This window comes from Centroberyx gerrardi, chromosome 10 (genome assembly GCF_048128805.1).
Source record: "Centroberyx gerrardi isolate f3 chromosome 10, fCenGer3.hap1.cur.20231027, whole genome shotgun sequence".
NCBI classification, from domain to species: Eukaryota; Metazoa; Chordata; class Actinopteri; order Beryciformes; family Berycidae; genus Centroberyx; species Centroberyx gerrardi.
The window spans coordinates 27696496-27722541 of record NC_136006.1 but is presented as its reverse complement, the minus strand read 5'-3'; the positions used below and the strand labels follow the sequence as shown (position 1 = coordinate 27722541).

At 42.8% G+C, this 26046-nt stretch overlaps 1 protein-coding gene across 1 annotated transcript; it reads left to right on the top strand.

Moving 5' to 3' along the window:
- The first annotated feature begins 1134 nt into the window (after nt 1-1134).
- Nucleotides 1135-21778, top strand: bard1 (BRCA1 associated RING domain 1). The gene is made up of 10 exons (XM_071923134.2): nt 1135-1186; nt 2375-2523; nt 3310-4373; nt 4931-5011; nt 7209-7381; nt 11546-11672; nt 11949-12081; nt 14419-14511; nt 19854-19951; nt 20899-21778. Exons 1-10 carry the CDS (start codon nt 1176-1178, stop codon nt 21238-21240), a joined length of 2271 nt encoding a protein of 756 aa, XP_071779235.2. The 5' UTR covers nt 1135-1175; the 3' UTR covers nt 21241-21778.
- The last annotated feature ends 4268 nt before the right edge of the window (nt 21779-26046 follow it).

The following is a 26046-nucleotide window of genomic DNA, read 5'->3' as shown; positions in this document are numbered from 1 at the left end:
TCAGTTGTCTCAAAGCTTAAACATCCTTCTATAACTCATCTGCTTTTCTTCATCTACATCTCCTTTGTGATTGGTATGGATTTAATAAGGGAAATCAGTGTACTTGATGAAAAGAACTGGTAGCCCTAAAATAGACTCAATTTACTATTAAAATTGACTTCAGCCTCATCTAATTTAGTTTATTAGGGTACAAATAGTGTATTATTATTATTATTATTATTATTATTGAATTCTGTATGTTAAATGTTGAGCTCATAACCTGTATAATGTCGCTCATGTTTATTCTTGCATTGTCTATGTAATTTTTCTGATAAAAATACATACACTCATACTAGGGGGAGGGGCAAAACTTGTACGTTGTTACTGTGGTCATGGCAACGGCCTAGTCACTTCCGTAAATCTTTGGCGGGAGATGCAATCAGGAAGTTCTGTTTTCGCTGTTTTTGCTAGCTCGGTACATAAACAAAGTGATAGTCAACGAGCCACAAAACAAGCAATAGTTATTTTAAGAATGGGCGATGAGGTTCTCACTCAGACAGGGGACTGGACGAACACCAAAGAGGCTGTCGCGAACTTTCGACAATTGCTGCTTTGCTCAAAATGGTAACTAACTTTAGAAGCAGGGCTCTGGCCACACTTCAGTGCATACATATAACCCACACAGCTACACTTAATCTCAATAGAATTTCAACTTTTGAATGGGTTAATGCTGTTCGCTAATTTAAAATAGACCGTAAAGTCGCTACTGCCCACCACGGTAACGTTAGGTATGGTGGTGGGAAAGAATTGGAGTAACAGGCGAACCAATTGTAAACGGTTATATTTTATTGAAATAAAGTGCTGTGTGGCGAATTATACGTTTGCCGAATTGAAGAGTGGCTCATAAGGACTCAGAATATGGCCTGAGTAATATTTTAGTCGTATTTTGCCGATAAGCAAGGCCACATTAAAATGTCAGATTTTTGAACATAACGTTACTTTAGCGTGGCGTTCTGAAAACAATAGGCACGCATTGGGGCTAAACGCTAGCTTGCGCACTAACTCAACGTTATCTAACTTTTCACGTTAGTTACCTTCTTGACTGTCTTGTTTGTTCGTATTCACCATTAAATATTTTGTCTTCTCACAGCTCGCAATTACTGAAGGAACCCGTGTGTCTGGGAACTTGTGAACATATGCTGTGCAGGTAACGTTAGTTGAACGATTAAATTTGAATATCTCATTAATATAAAATTACGTTGACAACCTTATTAACTTTTGGACGTGAAAGTCTGCCGGGGGCACAGTTCACTCCCTACAAGTTGGTAAGTTATAATGATAAAATGTAAAAAAGCTGACTTTTGATCGTGATTCCACTGTCCCACTATTACCTCTATGCCTACAGTATAGTATATAGACAGTTGTATAATTCTGTACCAAGTCATTATGTTCCTTGAGACAAAATCATATTAAATGGTTGTCTGTAGTCCAGTGTCTGTTTTGGGGTAAAAAGGTAATTCTGTAGGACAATTGCCTATACATGTATGCTGCATGTATGCTGTTACACTTAGGTAAGGCCATACCAAGGCAAACATAATCAGTGTAGCAAGGAATGAGAGTACCAGGCTTTCTTGTGTATTTTTTCCTGTAAAGGAACATAGGATTCTCTCCACTTTCAAAGTAACTGTTATTCATTTTACTAGGCTTAGCACACAAAACCTATGATCAGCAAGCATAAGGAGACCTCTGGCCTTATTGATTAAAATAGAATTCTTTCTAGCAATGACAAAAGATGACATAATGTTGAATATGTTGTTTTGATGCTGATGTAAACTTATTATCAAATATGAGTATTTAAACGAAATATGACTTATATCAAAGCACTATTGTAACAGGTGATTCCTACACTTATTGAAGGTGTTAGGGGAGGTAAAAATCAAGCAATAGAAAATAATTAGTTAGATGAATTTTTGGTAGGTGAGAGTGTCATAGCTACAAATTCATATGGAATATCATGGCACACCATGGCAGAAATTGTAAAAAGTTAAAACATTTGGAACATGTATTAACATGTATTGCTCAGCTTACGAAGCCTAGCTTGTTATGGATTATATTGTCATTCAGGGTCTTATTTCTATAGCAGATGAAATATTACAAATTGGTTTAATACTGAGTGTAGAAAGTATATTAGGAGTACCTTTTTAATATTGAGCTTTTTAGATCAATCAATCAGTGTCTCAATTCTCTAAAGCTTCCACCTGGATTCAGCTGGTCCGTCTGTCTATTTCATCTAAAGAGCAGGTGACACTGCTCAGCATAGTGTGTCCAGTCAGTGCATTTCTTTTTTATTGAATTGTGAAGTGGACTTTGAAGCCGATATATGTTTATTGCTCAGGTCCTGCGCTGGCCCTCGGGCAGGAGATGGCTGTGCGGTGTGTCACAGCCCCGCGTGGGTGAAGGACATCCAAATCAACAGGCAGCTCTGCAACATCACACAACTCTTCTGCAGTTTGGAGTCCTTGTTGAATCCCATAGAAAAATCAGGTTAGTAGCTATGGTATAGCAGTTGAAAAGCATAGTGAAGTTATCTTCTCTACTCCTGCCTCCCCTCCATTATCTTTCATTCGTCCATCCATCCATCCACCCCCCCATTCTACCCACACATCCTTCTATCAATTGTTGACTAAAACATTTAACATTTTCCTCCTGCAATCTAATCTCTGAACGATGGTATTAGTGGCTTGTTCCTGCAGTATTTTATCCTTATCTCCCATCCAGCATCCTTGTAATGACAGTAATTATGCAATGCAATTAGCCATGGTGGTGTTTAGCTTGCAAGTAGATCTCAGCTCTGACAAAGAGGGTGCTGTGTCTGGGCTGCACCTAGCCCTGAAGCTTTCAGCCTCGTGGTGTGATGGCTCAATTAATCAGTAGGTATCAGAAGTTGAGAGTGTGTATCTAACCCTGCAGGGCAGCTTTCTGAATGGCGAAGACGTGAACAAAACTGCAGGTAATTGTGGTCTCAAGAATGAATTTGCGCGGAAATGATGGCAAAATGAAATTGCTAGGCTACTTCTTTCACATGTCGTTATTATTGCTTAGCAATGCATAATTCAAAAGTTTGGAGATTTTGTCACCTCAGTAGATGATAAATTGAGGCTCACGTTCCATTTATCACCCCTAATGGTGCAACTTTTTAACAAATGCAAAGTACGTTTTTTTTTTTTTTTCATAGCAACAGTTCATGATGAAAAAGTGTAGCATACACAGGACAGGCGATGTTGGTTAAGTCACCCCTCTGACATGTTGTTTTTTCGCACCCCATTGCAGACTCCTCTCTTGCTGAGAAGCGAACGCAGTTGGAGAGCCCTCTCTTAAAGCACAAGAGGAACTTCAAGATCTGGTTCAGTCCCCGCAGCCGCAAGGTACGCTGCATGGTGGAGAAGCCTTCGGAGGTCACCGTACCAGGCAGCGGGTCTTCCGGAGAGGCGGCCTCAGCACAGCCAGACACCATTACGGCTCAATGGAAAGACCTGTCAGTCTTCAACTTCAGTTCCCAAGACTCTGGCTCCTCTTGCCCTGAAATGTGCAACACTGACAACAGAAACGGGAAGAAGATGTCGGCCAAAAATGCTGCCAACGTAAAGCTGGTGGTGCGCAGAGCCAGTCAGGCGACACGCAAAGAGACCAAGCAGAAGATGAAGAAGAAGAAGCTGGAGGCCATCAACCAGCAGTGGGGGATCAGCGAGGAGGAAGAGGTCCTGAGGGAAGGGGAGCAGGCCTGTGTTGAGGGGGAACGGAGGTCCAGTAAAAGGGTGTCTTTTCTAAGCCCCGGTGTCTCTTCTGAGGAGCCTCAGCCTGAAGGGCCACAGGGGAACCCTAGTGTTCTCAGCCCCAGCAGGAGCATCCTTAGAGGGAGGCTGTTTGGAGGCAGCATCACTATCCCGGAGGACCAAGCCCAGCCTGGTCAAAGCATGCTGGCTAGTCCCTTAGAGCATGACACTCTATCTGCGAATGACCCCAAACCAAGTGAGCGTACCGAAAAACAGGACAGTGCATCTCCTCGTAAGCCCACCCCGAAAAGATCCAGAGTGGATGAGAAGGAGGCCACCTCAGAGAGCACTCCAAAACGGCCCAGGGCGTCCATGGGCCGGAGGAGACGGTCGCCGGTTTGGACGGCTCTGGCCCTCCTCGATCCACCCTCTTTGACCAGCCCCAGGCATGATAAGAGCACCAAAAGCCCCAGAGAAGAGTGGGGAGAGAGCCCCTCTTGCCCGGCCACCGCAGGGAGAAAATCCCTGCGTGCATCGGGCGGCCGACCCGCCTCAGGGAGCCCCGCCATTATGAAGAGGAACCACAAGGGAGAGACTCCTCTGCATCTCGCTGCTATAAAGGTCGAGAGGTTTCGGAATAATTCACCATATTCACTGTACAATTTCAGGACCACTGAGATAATAAGACAGCAATGATAGCAATTCATATCAGTGACACAGTGTGCAGGGGATGACTTTATCGACTGAGAATTTGACAGGCACATCAATAGTACAATAAAAACAATGGGAGGGGAGTGTGCCAACCTGGGCTTTTTATGTTCTTTATTATATTTCAGCTTTTCTTTGGCATCGCCTCGTACGTTGCATCCAGCTTAAATAGGCTTGTGTAAATCTCCTCTCGCTGTGGGTTTTTTCCCCCGATTGAACATATTAGTCTTCAGATGATCAGACAGCCATTCTCCGGCCCAGTGAGAATAAACCGTCTTATAGTAATCCCTGTAAACATAGCCGTAATCCCTCTCTGGATCCTAGACAAGGTAATCAATGGCCCACTGCTGAGCGTGATTGATAAACAGCGGGGCTCTCGGTGCTCTGGGATCAGCCGCTGTGTTTGAGGGGTTACGTTTACAGGTCTGGAATCTTGACCTCGGTTCTGTTGTTCTCTCTCGGTCTTGCAGGGAGATGTGGAGACTGCCAAGGAGCTGCTGGACCAAGGGGCCGACCCCAACCTGAAGGATAATGCCGGGTGGACACCTCTGGTAAAGCACTAGACACACACACGCACAACTGTTAGACTAATACACCAAGTGATAGATCTATACACTTTCTACCATGTGTGGGGAAAAAAGCCTCAATTTAATAAAATATATTGTTTAGACATAAAAACTAACAGACAGGAACCGTCTTAGGAAATGAAAACGAACATATAAATTTCAAAACTTTTTTTGGAGGAATGGAAACGTAACCGGAAATTAAAATGATTTTTAATGTTGTGGAACCTACACATTATTCTGAAAGCCTAGAAAACGCTGTATAATAATATTTTACATTATGGCAGTTATAGTCTTGGATGCAAATGCGAGGTAACATTCAGATTCAAAGTTCAGGTTACATTTCGGATGTAAACAATGGTAAAATCATGTAATTTTTTCCTTTTTTAATGTCTTTTTTCCCCCCATTTTTTCCTTCCTTTTTTTGATACGTGCCAAGAACAGGTGTGGTTCACAAGGACCATGGGATAGGCAAGGATAAAAGACCTATGCATAGAAACGTGCTTCCTCAAAAGGATAAGTACACACTGCTAATTTTCAAAAGGGCAGAAGCTGCGTTGACAAGCTACACATATTAAGTGGATTAGACTCAACAAGGGGGGAGCTGGGGAGGGGGGGGGGGGGGGGGTGTAAAACTAGCGCAAGTATAATAGGAAAAGCAAATAATGGTGTGTTCCTATAACAGTGCTGCATCCCATGCCACTGATGCAGAAAAGTTGCCCCGAGGTTGGACTGTGCAAAAGAGGCCTATGCACTGACAGATGAGAACTGGCATCACTCCTGACTCTTGCAGTCTTGGCTAATGTTTATGTATATGTTTTTGATGGATTGATTATCTGTTGGCAAGTGTCCATATTAATAAGTTCCCGTCGGGCAATACTTACAGGCAGCATATTTTTAAACTTAAGACAACACATTAAATACCTAGTAGAGACGTGACTCAGGCTTGACTCACCAATGTTATATTATGACTTTTTTTCCTGTTACAGAAATGTTTGAATGTTCCTGTCTCCAGATGATGGTTAAGAGTCACATCTGGATTTAGCAGGATTATAAATTTGAAAGAATTTTTGACATTTATCTGGACTCACAACAAAATTGTCAATGTTTGTTATGTCTAGACCTGTTACAGCAAACAAAAATGTAAACCGAAAACAAAACATTTGCCTGCCAGAGATGGCCAGGGACTAAAGAAAGATAGAAGTATCCCAGCAGTAAAACAACTGCCATAAGCACCGCTGTTCATTTAAACGGGTGGAAATTGGAGAGAGGCGTGTTTTGAATGCTGGACGAGTTAAAAAGTTGTTGTTGACATCACCATTGCACACATTTTTAGCTGCGCTTCTGCCTGACATGGCTCGTTCAAGTATTTCAACATAATGGAATCACCTTCCACTTAATACATTAGTGAACGCATTAAGTGTCTTTTTACCTGATTGTTGGGAGGCAAATAAGTCCAAAGCTTTTAGCGAGCAATATGGCAGGGGCTACATAAAATGCATGAAATTCTCTGCTTTGACTACCTGAGTCAGAAGAAACTGAGCTGGATCGGAACAAAAAGTGGCAACCATTTTAGCTTCCTGATAACGCTGTCCGCTGCCCAATTTATTTGATACGGGGCCACAGCTGTATTTAAATACCGCTCGCAATTTTTGCATTGGGTCTTAATCTCTTTCCCAAATGAAACGCTCTCACACTGAACTTCAATTTCCTTGTTTTCCTCACAGCATAATCCTCCGTGTCAAATTCAGCCCTGGCTCACGTCGCAAAGGTTGCAAAACACTCCCCTGAGCTATATCTCACTTGTGTTCATTTTAGAATATAGTGACTCAGAATAATACTTGAGGAGTCTACTCGGATGATTCAACTCGAGATAAGTTCTGCTCTACAAAACTAACGGAAAATAATAATTTAGTTTGGAAGATCTGAGTGACATAATTACAAAACTACCTGTCAACCTTGAATATTCGTTCATAGCTTATGCCCTTCCTATTTTAACACTCTTTTAGTGTCTCCCTCTACCTAAAGAAAGTTATATCAACTGGAAAAGATAAGTTTGAGACTGGATGTGAGCTATGAATATACAGTAAGAACAAGGCCCATATTTTGAAGATAACAGATGCAAACCGCATCTGAGAGCTCCAGGATACACTAACTTCTGAACCCCGCTGCTGTTTCGTTCCAGCATGAGGCGTGTAACTTGGGCCACCAGGCGGTCGTGGAGGTTTTGGTGTTGAGGGGAGCCCTGCTGAACACGCCGGGCTATGAGAACGACTCTCCGCTCCACGACGCGGTGAGGAACGGACACCTGGCCATCGCCAAGCTGCTGCTGCAGCACGGAGCCTCGCAGAACGTACTGTATGTCGTTTAAACCCCTGTTCCATACTTCACACACTGTCATCCCACTGTTGGCTTTCTTTGCATGTTATAATGATAAGGGGATCAATGGGGAACTCTTGTTGTAAATCTAGACTATGAAACAGACAATAGGAACCTCTTGTTTTGAATCTAAACTTTATCTCACTGGTTAACTCACTTTTTACATTATACATCAGGACACTCACAACTGGCAAGCATGTAAATACCGCTGAAATTTTCACTTATTACTTCATTCATTCATTCTTTCATTTTTTTGAAGCTGTAGGACAATGCTGATTGCCGACCCACCCCTTCAATAAATTCTGTCAATGCCTCTTATCCTGTCATTTTAGCAGGCATTCAGCCCTTCATCAGTCAGAACAAGGCTTAGTTTCCCCCGCTTTGTGGAAGTGCATTCGGTAGATGGATAGCTGAAATAACGTTGAGGGACACTGATTATTTGTTGGGCGGTCAGCTGATGCCATCTCAGCGTTCTTGGCCTTGGGGAGGCATGGCGGATGCATGGCAGGATGTCCATGAGGAGGGAGAGGACGGTGGTTAATCAGTGTGATCGATAGAACAGTCAATCAGGGCCAACATGCCGGACAATTGCCTTTGCCATCTTTTTACACCCATCACCCTCTTCCTTCTCCCTTATTTCATTTCATTTGTCTCATCACTTTGATGGGTCCCGGTGGCTGGGTCTTGCCAGCTATGGCTAGCGACAACAGATTTACTCCTCTTTACCTTGCTACTCATCTGCAAGGCAAAAGGGAGACAGCGACTGAGACAATCTGTCATGATGCCACAAGATGAATGCAATCCTTCCCCGTCACGCACAATCGATGAACCCCCCCCCCCCTCTCTTCTCGCACACACACACACACAAACAGCACACTGGTCTTCTTACAGTCACAAATTATTTCCCTGAAGGCTGAGTTGGAGTGAGAGACAAAGCTAGAGATCTGCCAATGCGATTCCTAATGGATTGATTGGCACACAGCACAGGGTCTGAAACCTGAAGTCTTTCCGATCTTCATTGTGCTTCTGTGTGTGTGTGTGTGTGTGTGTGTGTGTGTGTGTGTGTGTGTGTGTGTGTGTGTGTGTGTGTGTGTGTGTGTGTGTGTGTGTGTGTGTGTGTGTGTGTGTGTGTGTGTACACATTAGGTTTGAATGATTTCACAGGATTTTCTCATCGTTTTAGCCCTATTCTCTAAATGGGTGATTGCCAGTACAGCTCTATGAAAATCTGCATTGGTGGGCAGCTTATTGGGAATACAAAAGGAAGTCTTTCAACAGACAAACCGCTAAGTGAATACTGATGCGTTTTATACAATCGACCATTCCCACTTATCTCAGAAAATACAGTTATAAGCATTTTCTGGGAAGGCTACCCAGCAGGGCTCATGACTGTGGGTTTCAATCATGGAAGCCTATATATTTACTAAGTGCAGCGCATTTGAACAGCCAACATTAGGTCTGAAAGGTGCTAGTTGGTCGCCTATGCAATGTCAACAAATGTGGACAGGCTAAGTGGAGATAATATTCAGCGCTGTTCACAGATGTGAAAAGAAATATACTTAAGGTATCACTCAAATGACAGCAGATGTTCGTAATAACATAGGCAGGAAAATAAATTTGGTTTAAATAAGTAGCTTGTTGATGGGAGTTCTCTTAGTCTTCTAAAGTAACATTTCACATCAAATGGCTTCAAAATTACCTTGGAGTCACCTAGGTTGTCCTCAGTGGTGTTAGTAATGTCACTGTTATGGTCTGTTATGGTAGTCTATTTACCGACGGGCATGCATGTTTGGACCATGCAGGTACTTTCTGTTTGTCCATAGTTGCTCCCGGGCCTCAGCAGAGTTTAATATTTGGTACTCAGATCTCACGTGAGGACATGAAGCCAGCCATGAAGTCCTCTCCCACTGAGCAATTTTACGTAGATTAAAAGACAGCTAAATGGTTATAGAAGTCTAGGCTAAAATGAGGCTAGATAGGGTTTAAAAGACTTTGACTTTGGGTTGGATTGAAAGGGTTAAGATTAGTCACAAATTGCTTGAGTTTTATTAAGGGTTAGGGTGAATGAATGATTATGAATGTCATCAATGGAAGATATCACTGGGGATCAGGGTTTACCTTTTTGGCTGGAGAACATTCAGTTGTCCAACAAATAAAAATATTGTCGGCCAAAATGTCCGGCAGAAAATATGACAAATAAATCAATCAATCAGTAGCCTAATTAAATGATATCGCGTGACCTATAAAGATGGTTACCATGGTTACTATGGCATTTGCACAGGCATTTCTCCAGGCAGTAAGACTCTTCTACCAGATCGCTGACAGCCGAAAAGGCCCGCAAGAAAGGAAATTTCCTTTCTGTTGACTCCGACTGCTAATAAAACGCATTTGTTGGATCATTACATTTGGTTTGTACTGTTTATTGCTATTTAAATTTACTCTAGCCTATTTAAAACTTGTATGGTAAATGTTCTACTTTACCAGTCCGGAATCCTAAAATCTTACCAGCCATGTTGGCCGGCAAAAAAACTGTCTAGCGGAAACCCTGCTGGGGATGTAGTACAAGTATGTCTGCACGTGTGTGAATACTTTTAGTGTGTGTACATATGCATGCGTGCAGGTGAATCCATCAGGGTTCGAGGCACCTGTCTTCTCAATCCAGATGCCTGTGCAGCGTCACTCAGGGAGTGTATCGCAGCCTCCACAGATGATCGCCTTGTCTCGCTTGACGCGCATTAAACCCCTTGTTTTTGCTGTCATCTTCTCAGATACACTCCACAGATCAGGATCAGTAACACTTCTTGATTTGTCAGGTATCAGATGCAACAATTAGGTATAACAAAAGGTGTGATATTTATTATATGAAGAAGGGATGTCTTTTAGAAAGGCTGAGGATGATGTTAGGCATGCTGCACCTCTGCTGTATTTTGTATTCAGCTCCAAATTGATAAATGAACCCCCTCCTAAGAGGCATGGTTACAGTAGGTAACCACCACCACTACTGCCTCCCTCCCACACGTGTACATAAGCAGAGACTTGTGGGAGAGTGTCTGTGACTTTGCCTCCCCCGCACAATTTTCCACGCTCTATTATTTTTCTTTAGATATTCTGCCGGCGTGCAGCTGCATAAACCAAAATGATGCCTTTCCCTCAGCGTGCGTGTGTGCGCGCATATGTGCGAGTGTCGGGGACATTTTATGTTTGTTTGTGTATATTTGTGTGTGCGGGGCGGGGGGTATGAATCCAAATGAAATATTTTATGGACCAGTGGACCTATTAATTGTCCCCCAGGTGTTATCTTTGCTGACGCCTAATCTTTTAGAGACGACCTGCTGGGCTTGGTTCTTCTTCTCCACCTCATCCTCTTTTTTTTCCTATGCTTTTTTTCATTCTTTCCTCTCCCTCCTTCCTCAAGGTGACCTCAGTCTTGCTTCCTGCAGCTCGCTCAAACTTGAGGGAACATGCTTACCTTTTGGCAGATAAGCCGTTTGATCAGTGTACTTTTGTGTGACAGAAGGATTGGTCGCAGTTTCATGTCTTTGTGCCAATAATGCGATATGATGCTTGTAGCCTCCACTACCCATAGTGAGCTTGAGTGTTAGCATGTATCATGGTGAAATGCTGAAACTAAATGCTGAACACACAAAGGTAAAACTGTTACCAATCTTCTCATCACAAAAAGGTATGATGATAAAAGGTTATGTGCTAAAATGTCAGTGCATTTTTTCAATGTGGTGAAGCCATGTGATTTCTGAGTTTTTCTGCATCCCATGAGTCCAGTGTGTTAGTGTAGCAGCTGCCATCATGCACATATAGGACCATGACTTATGGATGAAGTAGAGTGGACACTTCAGCACATCCTCATATCAAACAATTATTTTTATACATATTGGAAGTGCATGACAGATGAGGGCAGACAGTTTCACAGACCTAGGCAAAAAAATGGCGCAGAGATGTGGGACTACAACACACAATACCATGATGTTATGTCTATCGGTTTTAACACATTTGGCTGTCCCTACTGTCAACAGACATCGCTAGCAAGTTATCTGCACCCCACAAATGCCCAATGGCTCGTGTGTACGCATTCTATGTTTCACTGGTGTTTTTTAAATGCAGGGAAACTGTCACTTTTTCTTGACAGGAATCTGTATGGAAAGCGGCCTGCAGACTACGCAGTGAGCCTGGAGATGCAGGAGATCTTCCAGGTAGCCACAGAAGGACCCCACCCTGCTATCGCATCTGTCAGCCCTTCAGCCAGCCTCTCTATGGTACGTTTTGTAAGGACTCTGATTTCAAAGCACTGGAGGAAATCTGGGCCTATTGTAGCAGGAGCTGGAACCTAAACTAAACGATCCTTACTTTCATAAACTAATCCTCCAGTGATGAATCTCTTGTCCAGGACCAGTTTTGCTAAGTCAGGGGGCAGATTTCAGCGCCTAACCTCTTTTTTTTCACCTTGGGATTCTTACCCCTAGAGTTTGAATGTTGCATTATTCTTGCATTATAGACGTAATGCTAGAGTGCATTCTTGCGTCCTGTCCTAGGTGAGCGACAGTGTGAGGAGTGATGAGCCGGCGGTGTTGCTGGCCAGCAAGCTGCCTCAGCCCCAACAGCAGCAACTGGCCAAACTGGGACAGCTACTTGGAGTGAAGAGGGCCGAGGCCTTTTCTGGCTCAGGTAAACTTTGTTTGTCTGGTGCTGACTAACACTTCCAGAATGTTCTAGATGTAGCCTTTTAACATCCTGGTTGATAATATTGTTATTTGTGAGACATTGGTTCTTATCAGGGTTAAAGATACTATGCACACCTGGGATTCACCAGCCAGTGTGTCCTGTAGACATGAGGAAGTTTCCTGCCCTGCTCCTGATGTTTGTAATGAAGATCAAATACTTCTGCCTTAGTGATGGGATTGCCATCTGAATGCCTTTTTCCCACTGAACCAAGCTCTATAGATTTTATTACCTCCAACAGACCCTTTTGTATTATATAGCTGCTTAAGCATTATCACTCATGAAGCCTCAACAGTAACTAGCAAGTACTTTTAGAGCTGTATATATCATTCTGATGTAGTAGCAAAGAGCAGCTCCTTCACTGTTGCCTAGTAATGGGTGGGAGAACAGCAGAGTGCAAAAGTAATTGAAGCGATTCCTCATAAACTGTTTGGAACTACTGTCAGAGTGATGAACAAACACTAATGGAAAATAGAAGTGTTTTTCACCAGTCTCCAAAGTCTGACCAGAGGGGATAGAAGCTGATGCTTTCAGAGAACCGTTCACATTTTGAACTAAAGGCAAGACAAATCCACACTCAACACACCATGTAAGAATTTTTTGCCCTGGAGATATAATTACGGTCATTTCGCACTTGTCAGCCACCATGGCTTGTTGACTGAAGAGGCAATAAGCCTGTATTTAATTTTTGATTAACTTATAATTCTGCGTCTTAGTCTAAAGCCTTTTATGCATTAGGCTGTTTCTTAGCCTTGTGTTGCAGTAGTTCAAAACAAGGAGTTTAATAGTAGGCTTTTTATTTGCTCTCCTATAGTTTTTCCTCATGAAAAACATGGGTAATTTTAGGGATTTACGTCTTTTTTGTATCGAATGAGGGATATAAAATTTATATTGGCCTCCTCCAGGGGACTGCATGTTGAATGCACTGACTTACTGCTTGTGCTAGTGTTTAAAAGGGAGGTAATGTTCATGCAACCTTCAGACACCTTTCTTGGTAATATTCTATTTCCGGAACTTGGGAGTTCTGAGGAAAAAAAAGTAAAAATCTCATGTATTGAATAAAATGTTTTCTACAAATTCTCCTACTTGAAACCATGTCAGGTGTAGATACTGTATGTAACAGCATACTGGTGTTAAGGTATACCACAATCAAAAACAATGACAATTATCATACCGCAAGCATTTCCTTTAACACCTTGTCCACGGTTTAAATATCATGGTTGATGTGCAGTGCTGCTGTAAACAGGAGTAGATGTAGAAAGTCAGAAACAAAGGGGCTTGTTTGAATTCCAAATTCACCGTCTCTTACTTTATCAAACTGTACAGGCAGCAGGCCTGCTGAACTGTAACGGTGTATTGCTGCATTATCCTACAAGAAAATGCTTCTTTGAAAGCAGTTTTATGCACGCACTCATCATCTCTCATCTTATTTCTCCGACACACACACACACACACACACACTCGCAGGATTTCTCCGAAGCAGTTCCTTGGCATGGTTTGTCTGAAAGAAGTCTCTTCAAACTTTTCTGACCAGTAGTAGCAGTGCAATGAATGGTTTCATTTCATCCACAGACATATCCCACGTTTCATTTCCAATTTGTTTTATAAAATTGAGTTTGCAATGAAAGTTTTAAATAAATTAAGGCATATTTTTCTGAAGGGTCATAGCAAATACAATTTTCAAAAAAGGGTAATATTGTGATATATCGTCAAACTGTGATATTTTTGGAGACAATGCTGGTATGGTGAAAATATCATATTGTTATATCCCTAGTCAGGTGTGCTTACCTGTTCACCCAGGCAAACTTATTGGGGGCATCATGAATGCTGACAGACACAGCAGCCCTCGAATGTATGATTTTTTGACATTTGACTGAAATTTGAATGTTGAAATTTGTTCTGACAGTCTTACATGACAGTCACTTTCATTCAGTTCCCAGATCTCAAACCAACAGAGCCTTTGGGATGAGGTGGAACAGGATGTTTGTAGTATTTGTAGTAAAATCTACAGGAATTGCATGATGCTATCGAGTCAACATGGACCAAGACTCCACTATATACTGTATATTAACAGTATAAATTCCTAAAATTTTGCTTCCCAAAATTTGCCTCAAAGGTCCCCAATAAGTTTTCTGGGATTTACTGTACAACTCTAGCTTTGTCACATGCACAATGCAACTGATTACTGTACACAACCAGAACGGCAACTCATTTGTATCTTTCCAGTATGCCAATGATCCAGTGGTGTGTATCTGTGTCTGTCTGTCTGTCTTGTTCCTCCAGTGAGCCATGTAGTTGTGCCAGACGGACCCATGCCCACCACCCTCTCCACCCTCCTGGGCGTCCTGGCTGGCTGCTGGGTCCTCAGATACAGCTGTAAGTATGGGCTGAGGTGTCGACTTGGGTGGTTTTCTGTGTATGCAAATTTAGGTAGCATGTCAAACGGTGTTGCTGCTCCAACCAGGCTGCATTCCTCCTGCAGTCTCACTGGGATTGTATCCAAAATATCTTTTATTTTAACAGTGAGTGTAGGGCTGGACGATATGGTTGAAATCAATATAATGATAATCATAAGGATTTTTCTCTATCAATATATATCACGATATAGTTCATGTATGCAAAATCACATTAAATAATCAAATTAATGTTCATCTCATCTCATTGAACCGAATGGTAATGTTAGGTGTGATGTCAAACAAAACAGAAATATTAAAATAATATTCCTACCATACCTCATTTTATGAGAGTTTTTAAGTAAAATTTGCTTGTCATCATCAATTTAGACAGCAGAAATGTGTGTCACGATATTAAAATATCTTCATATCATCACGATATGATTCCACTGAAAGACGATAAACGATAATATTGAATTATTGCCCAGCCCTAAGTGAGTGTATGCATTTATAGCATGGGTTGCTCCAGCTGGGGATGAACCCCTCATCTTGGCACATTGCCTTCTGTTTTAACCCTTAAGATTCACAGGACTAATCTTGAATCTAATCTTGAAGGTGCATGGAGTTAGGAATATCACAGGTTTTTGACAGGCGTAATCCTGAAAGGAAATGTGACGGAGTTGTACAATAATATGATAAATTCTCTGGTGAAGTTAAGGAATGTTAATGTTCTATATATCTTTAAACAGAAAGATACTTCATACACATCATTGTCATCACAACATTTGAAGAGCCCTGCTCCAAAATGCTATATATCATTAAAAAATCATTACCTTAGCATTCAATATCTCTAAAATACAGAGGACCTATTCTCTAAAAATAGTCAAGCAAGGGCATAAGGAAGAAAGAGAGAGGAAGAGAGAGAGAGAGGGTGAGTGTGAGAGAGTGTGTTAGAGATGCAACAGCAGAGCCAGATTCACTTTCAATATTGTGAGTACATGGCAGGATGCTCCAGCAGAAACCTCTTCAATTTGAGTGCAGAAAATCACCTTAGAAGGCGAGGTATCTGCACATGGTCTAACTCCAGAAACACAATCTTTGGAGCCAACCTAGGGCTATATACAGTACGATGGATTAATACTAAAATAGGAAGCAGTACATAAGTTATGACAATGTTTTATATTAACAAGAGAGTTGCTATATGTTTCAGAATATGTGGCGGTGTTGATATTAAGATGAATACTGGAAGGTGCAAATAACACCAGCGTCTGTGCCATCTGGAGATTTAAGAACAAGAGAGTATGTTTGGTTCAATATCCAATTTACACTGTTTACACTCCTCCCACATTATTTTTGCTGCAATGCAGGCTGTTTTCTGTTCACAGAAATAAGCCATCAGAGCTCAGGCCGTAAAAATGTGTGAAAATGTCATGGGAATTTTAAGGAGATGCTTCCGTGTTAAATTCTCATTTGAGGAAATCTTTATTTTTGCATGTTTAATTCTTCACCAGAATATGTTTTTTCAACTTGTTCCACATATTGATTGAATCCAGTGGTGGTTATTTTGCTCTTTTCTTTAATCCCTTTCTGAAGTGAGAACCGACAATGCAGGGGAAAATATTTTTAGTCTCATAGAAAGTCAAGGAAAAGTCACACCTTTTTGCAGTGCTGTAGTCCTTGAGTGGAAACTGACGTGCCAATTCATGCTTATTACTCAGTATATTGGTGGCGTATGGCTTCCAGCTTGAAATAAAATACGTTTTTTTGCCATATAGACTTATTTGTTTACAGCTACTGTACTTATAGCTTTACCTGGCTACGTTGGGAAATCTGAAAAATATCTTGTCTATTCACCGGTGTCTTATAAATAACATCAAGTAGCAGTGATTTAAGGCTTACCTTGTGTCCTACCTAGGCTCTAGTGTTTAGAATTCCTTCTCAATACCAAACTAGTCAGAGACGAGCCTTCAATCCGCCACCTCCCCTCCTCTGCACTGTTTCATGTGAAGTCGGGCTTTGTTTGAATTGAGGAAAAGCCGCTCTGCTCTCGCTTAACTTTTTATTCTCCGTAACACACAGTGTCCTGGGAAACATTAAAAGGAAATTTTGCAACAGGCAATTTTCAGGTAAATTGTTTGTGCCTGCCGCTGTGTGCGCGTACACCTGCTTACTTGTCTGACAGCCAAATAGAGTGGGTGGGGGGAGAAAAAAAAGGGAATCTGGGAATCGATGATGTGCTTCAAGGCTTCAAAATCGGAAGCAATGAAAAGATGGCAAAGTCTCCCTCTCTTGTTTGATTTGTGCCAAGATGAATTCATAAGCAAAAATTTAGCTATTCCCAGCCAGTCTCCCTGGCATCGTTGAACCAAGTTTTCTCGCAACAACAAGCAGATATTCAGCGGCAGACGGCTTCAGGGGAAGTAAAAAGGGACTTACTGTCAAAGAGTTGTCTGGCACCTTGGTGTGCCCTTGACTGGTGTATCCGTCAGTAGCATCTCTTTACTGTGTGTGTGTGTGTGTGTGTGTGTGTGTGTGATGGAGTGAAACGCCGCGCACGCCTCTGTGTCTGCCGCTGTCTCTGCCAGTAAGCCATTTTATAAGTTTGACTGTGTGTTTATGTGCGCGCTTGTGCGACTGTATGGATTGTAGGAGAATTTGTATGTCTGGACCATATTCAGCTTCTCCCCCTCTCTTCTCTCCACGCCAGCTGAACACTTGACACAGCTTGTCTCCCTCTTGACAATCACTGTGGCATCCTGTCTGCGTCTCTGTCCCCGTGTGTTTGTGTGTGGGTGGGTGTGCACTCTCAGGGCGTTTTCACACTGTAATAGTCCTTTTAAAGTCCCAACTAGAGCTCCCTGGGTTGTTGCATTGTATCGGACCGGTTCGTTTGGACAGATATTTTGGTGGGAGTACCAAAAAATCAAACTAGAATGGCAATCAGTGTCGTTCAATGGCAAGGTGTAGCATTATAATGTGAAAACGCCCTCTATCATATTCTGGGGGACTTTTAATTTGACGACGTAGTCCTCTTTCCCTCTTTGACTTCTAGTCCTCATTTCAACACCTGGTCCCCTTGTGGACTTTATCTATTTGCCTGTCTGTCTGCTTAGTTAGAAAACTTTATTTATCCCAATCAAAACAACACTAGCACATACTATACGGTAACACAAGACAACTTCATGAAATTGGAAAAAGTGCAGTAATGAGAAAGTGCTGGAGGTCTAATACATAGAGTAAAGTGCTGGGTGCAGACTACAGATTACTTAGGAGCATTATGGCCCTAGGGACCATTGAGTTTCTGTAGGGCTTGGTCTTACATAGACGAAAACAAGAACCTCTTCCCAGATGGAAGGAGACTGAACTCCATGCTAAGGGGATGTGCGGGGTCCATTAAGATGCCCTCTGCCTTCTTCACAGCTCTCTTTTTACAGGCCGAGGACATGCTCGGCCGAGGTGCTCCAATGATTTCACCACTTACGTTTCAAATCCTTGAGAGCTTGTTCAGGTTGGCTGTACTGATGTTTCCGAACCAGCACATGACACAGTAGGTTAAAAGGCTCTCAATAAAAGATTTATGAAACATGGGGAGGATGGTCTAGTCTACTTTTAAAAAGACAAGCTTCCTTTAGAAAGAAGAGCCGCTGCTGTTCTGCTTGTAGACCGGGTCAGTGTACTTGTCCCAGCAGACCTTGGTGTTTGTATTTGTTCACGGTGTCAATTAATTGGTCCTTTATTTTGATCGATCGGATGGGGCTCACTCCCTTTTTGAAGTCCACCAGCATCTCCTTTGTTTGTTGTTTGTCTCGTCTATCGCGGCTTCAGTCCCAAAGTGTCAGTATCAGACTTCAAAAATACCCATCGGTCAAACTTACTTCCAGCGGTTGTCCTCAGATCACAATGAGTTCTTCCTCTTGGTCTCGTCATCGACGGCTGGGGCCGAGGTCGCCATGGAAGGGCTGGGATTCATCTGTCTTATCTGTTCGCTCATTCACTGACTCAGGAAGGAAGGCAGAGGCTCGAGATGCTCTCTACATTCAATCTCTGTGAATGTAATTAGCAAGTATGCTAATGACTGCTCAGCACTGGGCTAACAAGTGAGCGCTATCGTCCGGAGCGATTAACCCCAAGTATCTCCCCCTCTTCTCCACCCAAGCCTAACAGGGTCTCTGCAAATGAAAGCTGTAATTAATGGGAATGAAGAAATGTAATTACACCCCACCAATGTTATGGAGACTGTCTGTGTAATTTGCTGTTTTCGTGACTGGGGCAGTGATCAAGATAGCCGTGTTGTGACAGGGCGTGCACACACATTGTAACCTAATCTGTTAATGTCACCATATCTTGCAGCCAGGCGCAACTGCACGGGAAATTAAATGGCAGTGGAAGGTGAAATGAATCACATGAGATTGCATGGGTGTGGCGAAATGCATAGTTACCTTGCAGATATTCGTTAGGCCTGCGGGTCTGTTTGCATTTACTGTAGCTGGGCAACATCAGTGACTTTTCACAAAAGTGGAAGAAACATTACGTGAAGCCTCTGCAGGGTTTTGCTTCACTTTTACAACATTTTGTTTTGTGCAGTTAAGATCTTAGGCCAAGGCTTATGCCCAATCCTGTGAGAGACCGAGCCACTTGATATCTTTTTTCGACCCTTTGTAGAGCAAACTGCAGTTGTTTCAACCTAAGCCTTGTAGGAAATCTAGTTCCACCATGCACAATGTGCAGGTTTCAAAACTGTGAGCTTTGGTGCTGTTTTTTTTATTATTTTAGTTTTTTTGTGACAGTCGATAATGGAGCATTTATGAAACAGCAGCACTGCAATCTGAACTTCTGTCTAGCACAGTTGTTCAAAAACATCCTTTTTTATCTGTGACAGCGGAGGGTCATGAAAACGGGTGATTTTTCCTATCTCCCCATACTTTTATTTTCTCTCTTTAAAAACACTTTTCTCAAAGTTTTAGAGAAAAACTTTCTCTTCTCTCTGTCTCTGTGAAAAAAAAACAAAAAAAAACGCTCGCTGTCACACAGTTCCAATCTGAATGTGTCGAACCTCAAGAGGGAGAGACAAAGCTTGAACTCTGCTAAAGCTTGCGATACTTAAAACCAGAGTTGCATCATTAACTCCATCACGCTGTGGGCATCTCTCCCTCGGTCAACGCGCTACGTTGCCAGCACTCGAATTCTTCCCGCTGACGCTGATAAATTGGACGTGAACGTTGTCATCCTGCATCTGCAGTTTGCCTCGCCATGCTCTTTGCGCTCAACAAAGTTAGTTATAGCACAGATTTATTTGTTTGGTGTGTTTTCTCTCTCTGATGCTAGGGGTGGAGGCGTGCCTGCAGGCAGGCAAGTGGATGCCCGAGACTGAGCACGAGGCAGGAGAAGGCCCCCAGCGCAGCCGCATCAACAGATGTAGCCTGGTAAGTGACAAACAGTCTTGAATGATTGTCTAGATCCTCAGTCCTTAAGAAACTTCTAGCCAGGAACATATTGTCAAGCAACATGCACAAGATGTTGTTTGCCGATTACCTATTTGTGTGCTGCTGTCCTTTGTGAAGGACGGCAGCACGCTGAGTCTGAACAGCCAGTCTAATACAGAGTTTGTTGTACTGCTGTCCCAGAGCAGGCAGACAGGATAATAAACACGCTCTTTGGTACATTGGCAACGTCCCCGGTTGGTTTCTTCTGTCTGTCTCCCTTCTTTTTTTTCTTGTGCACAGTAAAATCCTCACTGTAGAAAGCGCTGTGTTGATTATAAATTAGGGACACACACATACACAAACACACACAAGGGGAATGAGACCAAAGTGGAGTCAATGAACCTGCTAACTTTAGAAACTCTTGAGAGAGCCAATTTACAACACAAAACAATTGAGTTCATTGATGCTGCGAATAGAACAGCCTCCAGTGGCCTGAATCGCTGCTGCTTTAAACAGCAATGCTAAGCAGTCCAGAGTTTGTCTTGAGAAGAGCTGTGCTGCTGAAATTGTCTCCTGACTCTGGAGCAAAGTAAATAAATAGTGTCCACACACACTCACACGCAGAGTCGCTAACACACACCGATTGATAGCATAGGAGCTGAGAGGTGGTGACAGCGCAATGATTGAGCGTTTAAATTCATCATAAACAAAGCGGGAGACTTTAATCCTTCTGCCACTGCTCTTGTTAGGAATGAGGTTTTCATCCTGCAGCTCCCACTGAATGATTAACATCTTCTAATGGACAGAGATAATAGATAACTGGTGGCTGTTTCTCTTCTGAGCCGGGCATTTGATGCACAAGAAGGTGCTAATTTGGAACAACGGCGAGTAAATCACGAAAGCACTCACTAATGCTTCGTCTCTCACGAATGATTCATGTTTTCAAGCTCCCCCCGTTGTTCGACGGCTGCTTCTTCTTCCTGCTGGGCTCCTTCAAGACGCCTCCCAAAGAGGGGCTGGCCGAGCTGCTGCGCGAGGGGGGCGGCCAGCTCCTGAGCCGGCAGCCCAAGCCCGACAGCGACGTGACGCAGACCCTGAGCGCCGCCGCCTACCACGCCCCGCTGGGCTCCGACCAGGCCCTGTGCACCCAGTACATCCTCTACGACCCCCGGGGCGCCCACAAGCCGGCGGTGGTGAGGCGAGGCAAGGTGTGGTCGGCTCCCTCCACCTGGCTCATCGACTGCATCGCCGCCTTCCGCCTCCTCCCTGTGCCCGAGTCGCAGGCTTAGTTCCAAAAAATTGTTCCCATAAATAAAGTGTTTATTGTGCGCTGTGATGGTAGTCATCCCATAGCAGTCATCATGGAATATTTTTTGACATCCTCAGGGATTAAATTGTTATGGGACCATTAACACAAATCACATAAAAAAATACATTAATTTTGCCTCTATCTTTGGTTCTAAGCGTTCATTGCTGTGGTGTTTCTGCGCTGCACTTCCCAGAGATCACCTGTCAATCAAACTGTGTGGGCGGAGCTTGGATTTTCTGTCGATGCAGTTTGAGTTTCTGTAGGTGGCGCTCTTTTCTTTGTCTGTTCAGCCATGGTGGCTATCACTGCTCATGCTAACTACCTAGTTCTTCTTCTGTTTTGCGATGTAACAGGATTGAGCATATGGTAAGCAATTCACTATGCCTGCTTGAGGTGGAATAATAACTCGGAGCCATGTTGGAGGTTTAATTTGATATCCATAAGGTTCATTGTTTGTTCATGTTGCTCAGAAATAATGAAAACATGTTTGGAAGATGAAGAGCACATTTTATGCAGTTTTATCTGTTGCACAAATTTCTTGTTCATCGAGCATTTCAAAATAAACATCTCTTTTGTGTCAAGAATGTGTCGCACTCAAATCAATTTGTTGTCTGCTCCAATGTCTAATGGTTGAGTAAAATTGCCTTCCATAGTCTGCACTGGCTCACCAGGAAGAGTTAATTATCTAATTATCTAATTGAAAATGCCTCTCTTAAACAAATGGAAAAAGTGGGTCCCCGAAAGGATCGATTGGAATTCAACATGAGGTGTAGAATAGGAAAAGCAAAGCAATTAATCGTTCCGTCACTGCATTGGCACTTGCTCTGAAGAAGAAACAAAACTTTATTTTCCCCTTTTGCCTCCACAAGGTGCGTGTGTACGTGTGTGTGTCTGTGTTTGTTCACTAGCACCAGCGTTAGGCTGCAGGTTTCTGGCCCTGTGCCTCAAGAGGTCTTCTACACTGGCCATCTCCCAAGATGCCATTTTCAATGGGATTAGTCAGGGATGCGCCTAATTGCTATTGATTGCTGTGTGCCGCATAAAATTGCTTCCCCCTTCTCGTCCATGGGGGGAGGTGGGAGAAGGCAATTAGTAGTGCGGACAGGATAGAAGCCCAGACTGACTGGTGATGAAATGGAATGGAGGAATGAACCTGTGAGTAATGCCCTTTAACTCACTGAGCAGTACAAAACCCTTAGGCACTAGTATTCTCTCACTATCTCACTTTCCCTCATGCAGCAGTAAGCCAGACAAAATAGTTTTATCTTATTTGGTGAGCTCTGCTTGTTGGAAGCTTACATGGGAATTTGACAGGGTCAGCTTCAATGTCTCAGAGTGCGAGTTGTTTGTTTTTGCTTGTATGGTTTGTGTGACGTGGGGAGCGGGACTGGATTCAGGGAGATTTGTTTGGCAGCATCCTCTGAGCTACGGTGGAATTTCAGCTGGCCGTACATTTAGATGCTGGGAAGTGCTGCGCTTGTCAGCAGTAAGGAATTGCACATGTGTGCAGTATTTGTTATTGGTGTGTTTTCATGCAGAGTCTTAAGTGACCCGGAGGGCAGGAGACGTCACAGCACTCCTGCGTGAATAAAAAGATTAGCATAAAAGAAAGAAATCCACACTCACTTTTGCTGAATAACACTTCTTTTTTAAGTCTATTTAACAAAATAGTTTTTGTCTCCATAAATAATACACATTTTCTCATGGTTTTTTTTCCTCCTCCACCTCAGATTTCAGAATACACATTATACGTTGGAAGATATTTACATATGAACAACATAAGGAGCACCAAGGGCTGTTTGACTTTTCAAAATTGGAATTGAAACCCCATGTTTGGCCTGGCGTACCCTTGGTTTCTCAAATAGTGTATTGTGAGCCTGTGTGGGCATGTATCCTCATACTATCAAAGAAACCCTCAATCAATTTTAAATATAGATTCAAATTGGACTAGACATAGAAATAATACTATCCCACATTTTCCTGCAGAACAGACCCTTGGTGCCCCCAAAAAGTAATACAATTGATTGTATAATAACAGTGTTTCTCTCTCCTTATTCCAGATAGTACTCTCTGTTGGTTTTCAGGCACACTTTATGTAACAGTTTTGTTATTTAAAAAAAAGAACAATCTTTCATAGCTTCCAGCTACAGTAAGTCGGTGTCTCGTGGAAAGAGCAAATGGTACACCTTTTACAAAATGCCCATGTACAAGCCTTTGTGGTTGGAATGGGTGGGAGGACGGATGGGGTAATTTGCACAGACATTCGGGGGACAGACACAGAAAAGACTCAATTTCTCGGCGGAAAATGAACAAAGACGGACTGCGCTGACCTATCCTTGAAACTCTGTCGCTTCACATTGAGAAAGGTTGTTTTCCCCAGGTTTGCCCAGCCACTATCACCTAGCTGGAGGCTCTTTGTTGGCTGCGTTTGCACAGGAACCGAAAAACAGATTTGTAACGCTTTACACCACAAAATCTGATCTTCTCATGACTTTCTTATTACGGGGAAAAATCTGATTCTCCACGGTTTCTTCATGTTAAGACAATCATGAAAAGATCAGACCTTTTGTATCTGTTTAAATGCAGATATACATGTTCATCCTTGTGGGAAATATAATTCTTGGGGGAATTTTTGGGGTTATTCATATCCCTCTCTGAAAGATCCATCAGTATCCATAACACCTTTTCTCCCTCCCTCTCTCCTTCCTAATCAGAGTTATAAAACTTATTTCCGTGACAAGTGTTTCATGAACTGACCTACTTATAATGCAGAGCGACTCGTGCACCGGTACAAGTCCTGTCCCACGACTCGTCGCCCGCTTGCTGGAGAAAACAAACCGAAATCTAACTGTTTTACCTGCGTTCATTATATGTGCTTCCCTCCTGCACCCATAGCTCTACTGTGCGGAGGGACGGTTAAGCACGATCTTGGGTCTGCGGATGTTTTCGCCGCCTGTTGACGATTCACCTTCTCCACTCTCACCTTCACAGTCGGTTGATGAGAACGCAGCTCGCATGAGTGGACGGCAGATTGGTCAAATGATTATGGAGATTAGCCGCTGTGAGTGTGGCGCCTCCGGTTTAGTTTGACAAAGTTGGTGTGTGTGGCTCAGACATAGGAGGGAACCATTTCAGAAGGTTAAAGGGATAGTTCACCTGAAAATTAAATTTCGGTCATTATCTACCCATCCTCATGGCGGTACAAAATCGGATGAGTTTTTTGTCTTCATACAGCTGTTCTCCAGGCTCGCTGCCGGAGTGGCTTTCTTCCAAACAACTGCAGCAAATGGAGTTCAGTACTTTAGGCTTCAAAAAGGGTAAAAAAAATCTTTAGCAATTATTTAATGCAAATCGAGTCTTCCTCCACTGTATTCCGCTTCAGCTAAATGATTGATAAAATTTAATTTTTTTCCACTAACAGAGCAATCATGGCATCAGAAGACTTGGACTATGCTGCACAAGCTGTATTGAGAACATTTATCATTTTTTGCCCTTTTTGAAGCCTAAAGGGCCGGCCTCCATTTACTGCAATTGTCTGGAAGAAAGCAAGAAACTTCTGGAACTCCTCTTCCGATACTGGCATGAGGATGAGTAGATAATGACGATATTTAAATTTTTGGGTGAACTATCCCTTTAAGCGTGGAAGTTAGGGTCAGCAATGCAACTCTTCAACTAGAACATCCTATCTGCCATTTTTGTTCGCCTCCGTTGAAAGAACCTGATTTTTTGTTTTTTTCAGAGCTATGCGTGAATTCGATTTCATTCGATTTTCCTCGTCATCCTGCTGATTCACCCTGCTGGCTGCTGCCGGACTTTAACAGTTGAAGGGTTGAGGCATAACTAGCTTTGGGTAATGCATTGCGGTAGACCAGTACAGTACACCGAGGAGCGCAAAGAAAATAGCACTTGGAGAGGTCCGAGCTGTTTGTGTGAAGGATCTCATCTGGAACAGTAGCAATAAGGCATCATTGGTGGCAGCAATGCCTTTGAGCCCTGTCAACTGGCACACTCCTCTTTAGTCTTTCTCTGCCGCTACCCACCAATGTCACTCCAACATATTTAGATACACCTACAGGCTCAACAATTATTTGACATTTAAAGTAATTAAGATGAATGAAGCAGCTCCATTAATCATAAAAGGTTTGGAGTGCCGAGGCTGTGATTGATAAAACAGAGATGTCAGTTTTGTTTTATGAGTCTGCAGACCAATGCGTCTCAAGCCAGATAGATGAGGTCTGTCTTTCCACGTTGAAAGACACTAAATCATTGTAGCTTAATGATGGAAATGACCCGAGCTACAACGTTGTGCCCGGGATTGAACTCCGCCCACATTCTTTCGATCTTGTGATTTCTCCATCGACCGTTACCGCCGCGGCTTCGCCGATGATAAGATTCTCTCAAAAATGAGTTTTAGTGGCTTTTAAGGTAATATATTCTTCCGCCACCTCTTTAGTCCGGGGTCTTCATCCAATGTTCATTTCTGTCTCATTACAGAGTGCTGGGAGCCGCTATTAAGTAGCCCATCCATCACAGCCCAGAAATAGGGTCTAAAAGGTTAACGGGAACGGATTTTCTGGAAATGGAAAAAAATACCAGTGATGAATGGCATGAGCTTTACTGGAATTCACCTTTGAATTAATGACTAGTATTTATCATCTCTAAACGCGGTGGTGTTTTGGGCCCAAGTTGGGTGGGGTTTCTTTAAGTCTCTTGCCTTAACAATTGAAGAGCAACCTGGTTTTGGAATATATCAAGGTAATGGCATTAGCTTGTCCCAAAGTTACAG

Coding starts and splice junctions, on each gene's coding strand:
- bard1 (XM_071923134.2), top strand. Junction 7,382..11,545: donor GGAGCCTCGCAGAACGTACT/GTATGTCGTTTA, acceptor TTTTCTTGACAG/GAATCTGTATGGAAAGCGGC. Junction 11,673..11,948: donor CTTCAGCCAGCCTCTCTATG/GTACGTTTTGTA, acceptor GTCCTGTCCTAG/GTGAGCGACAGTGTGAGGAG.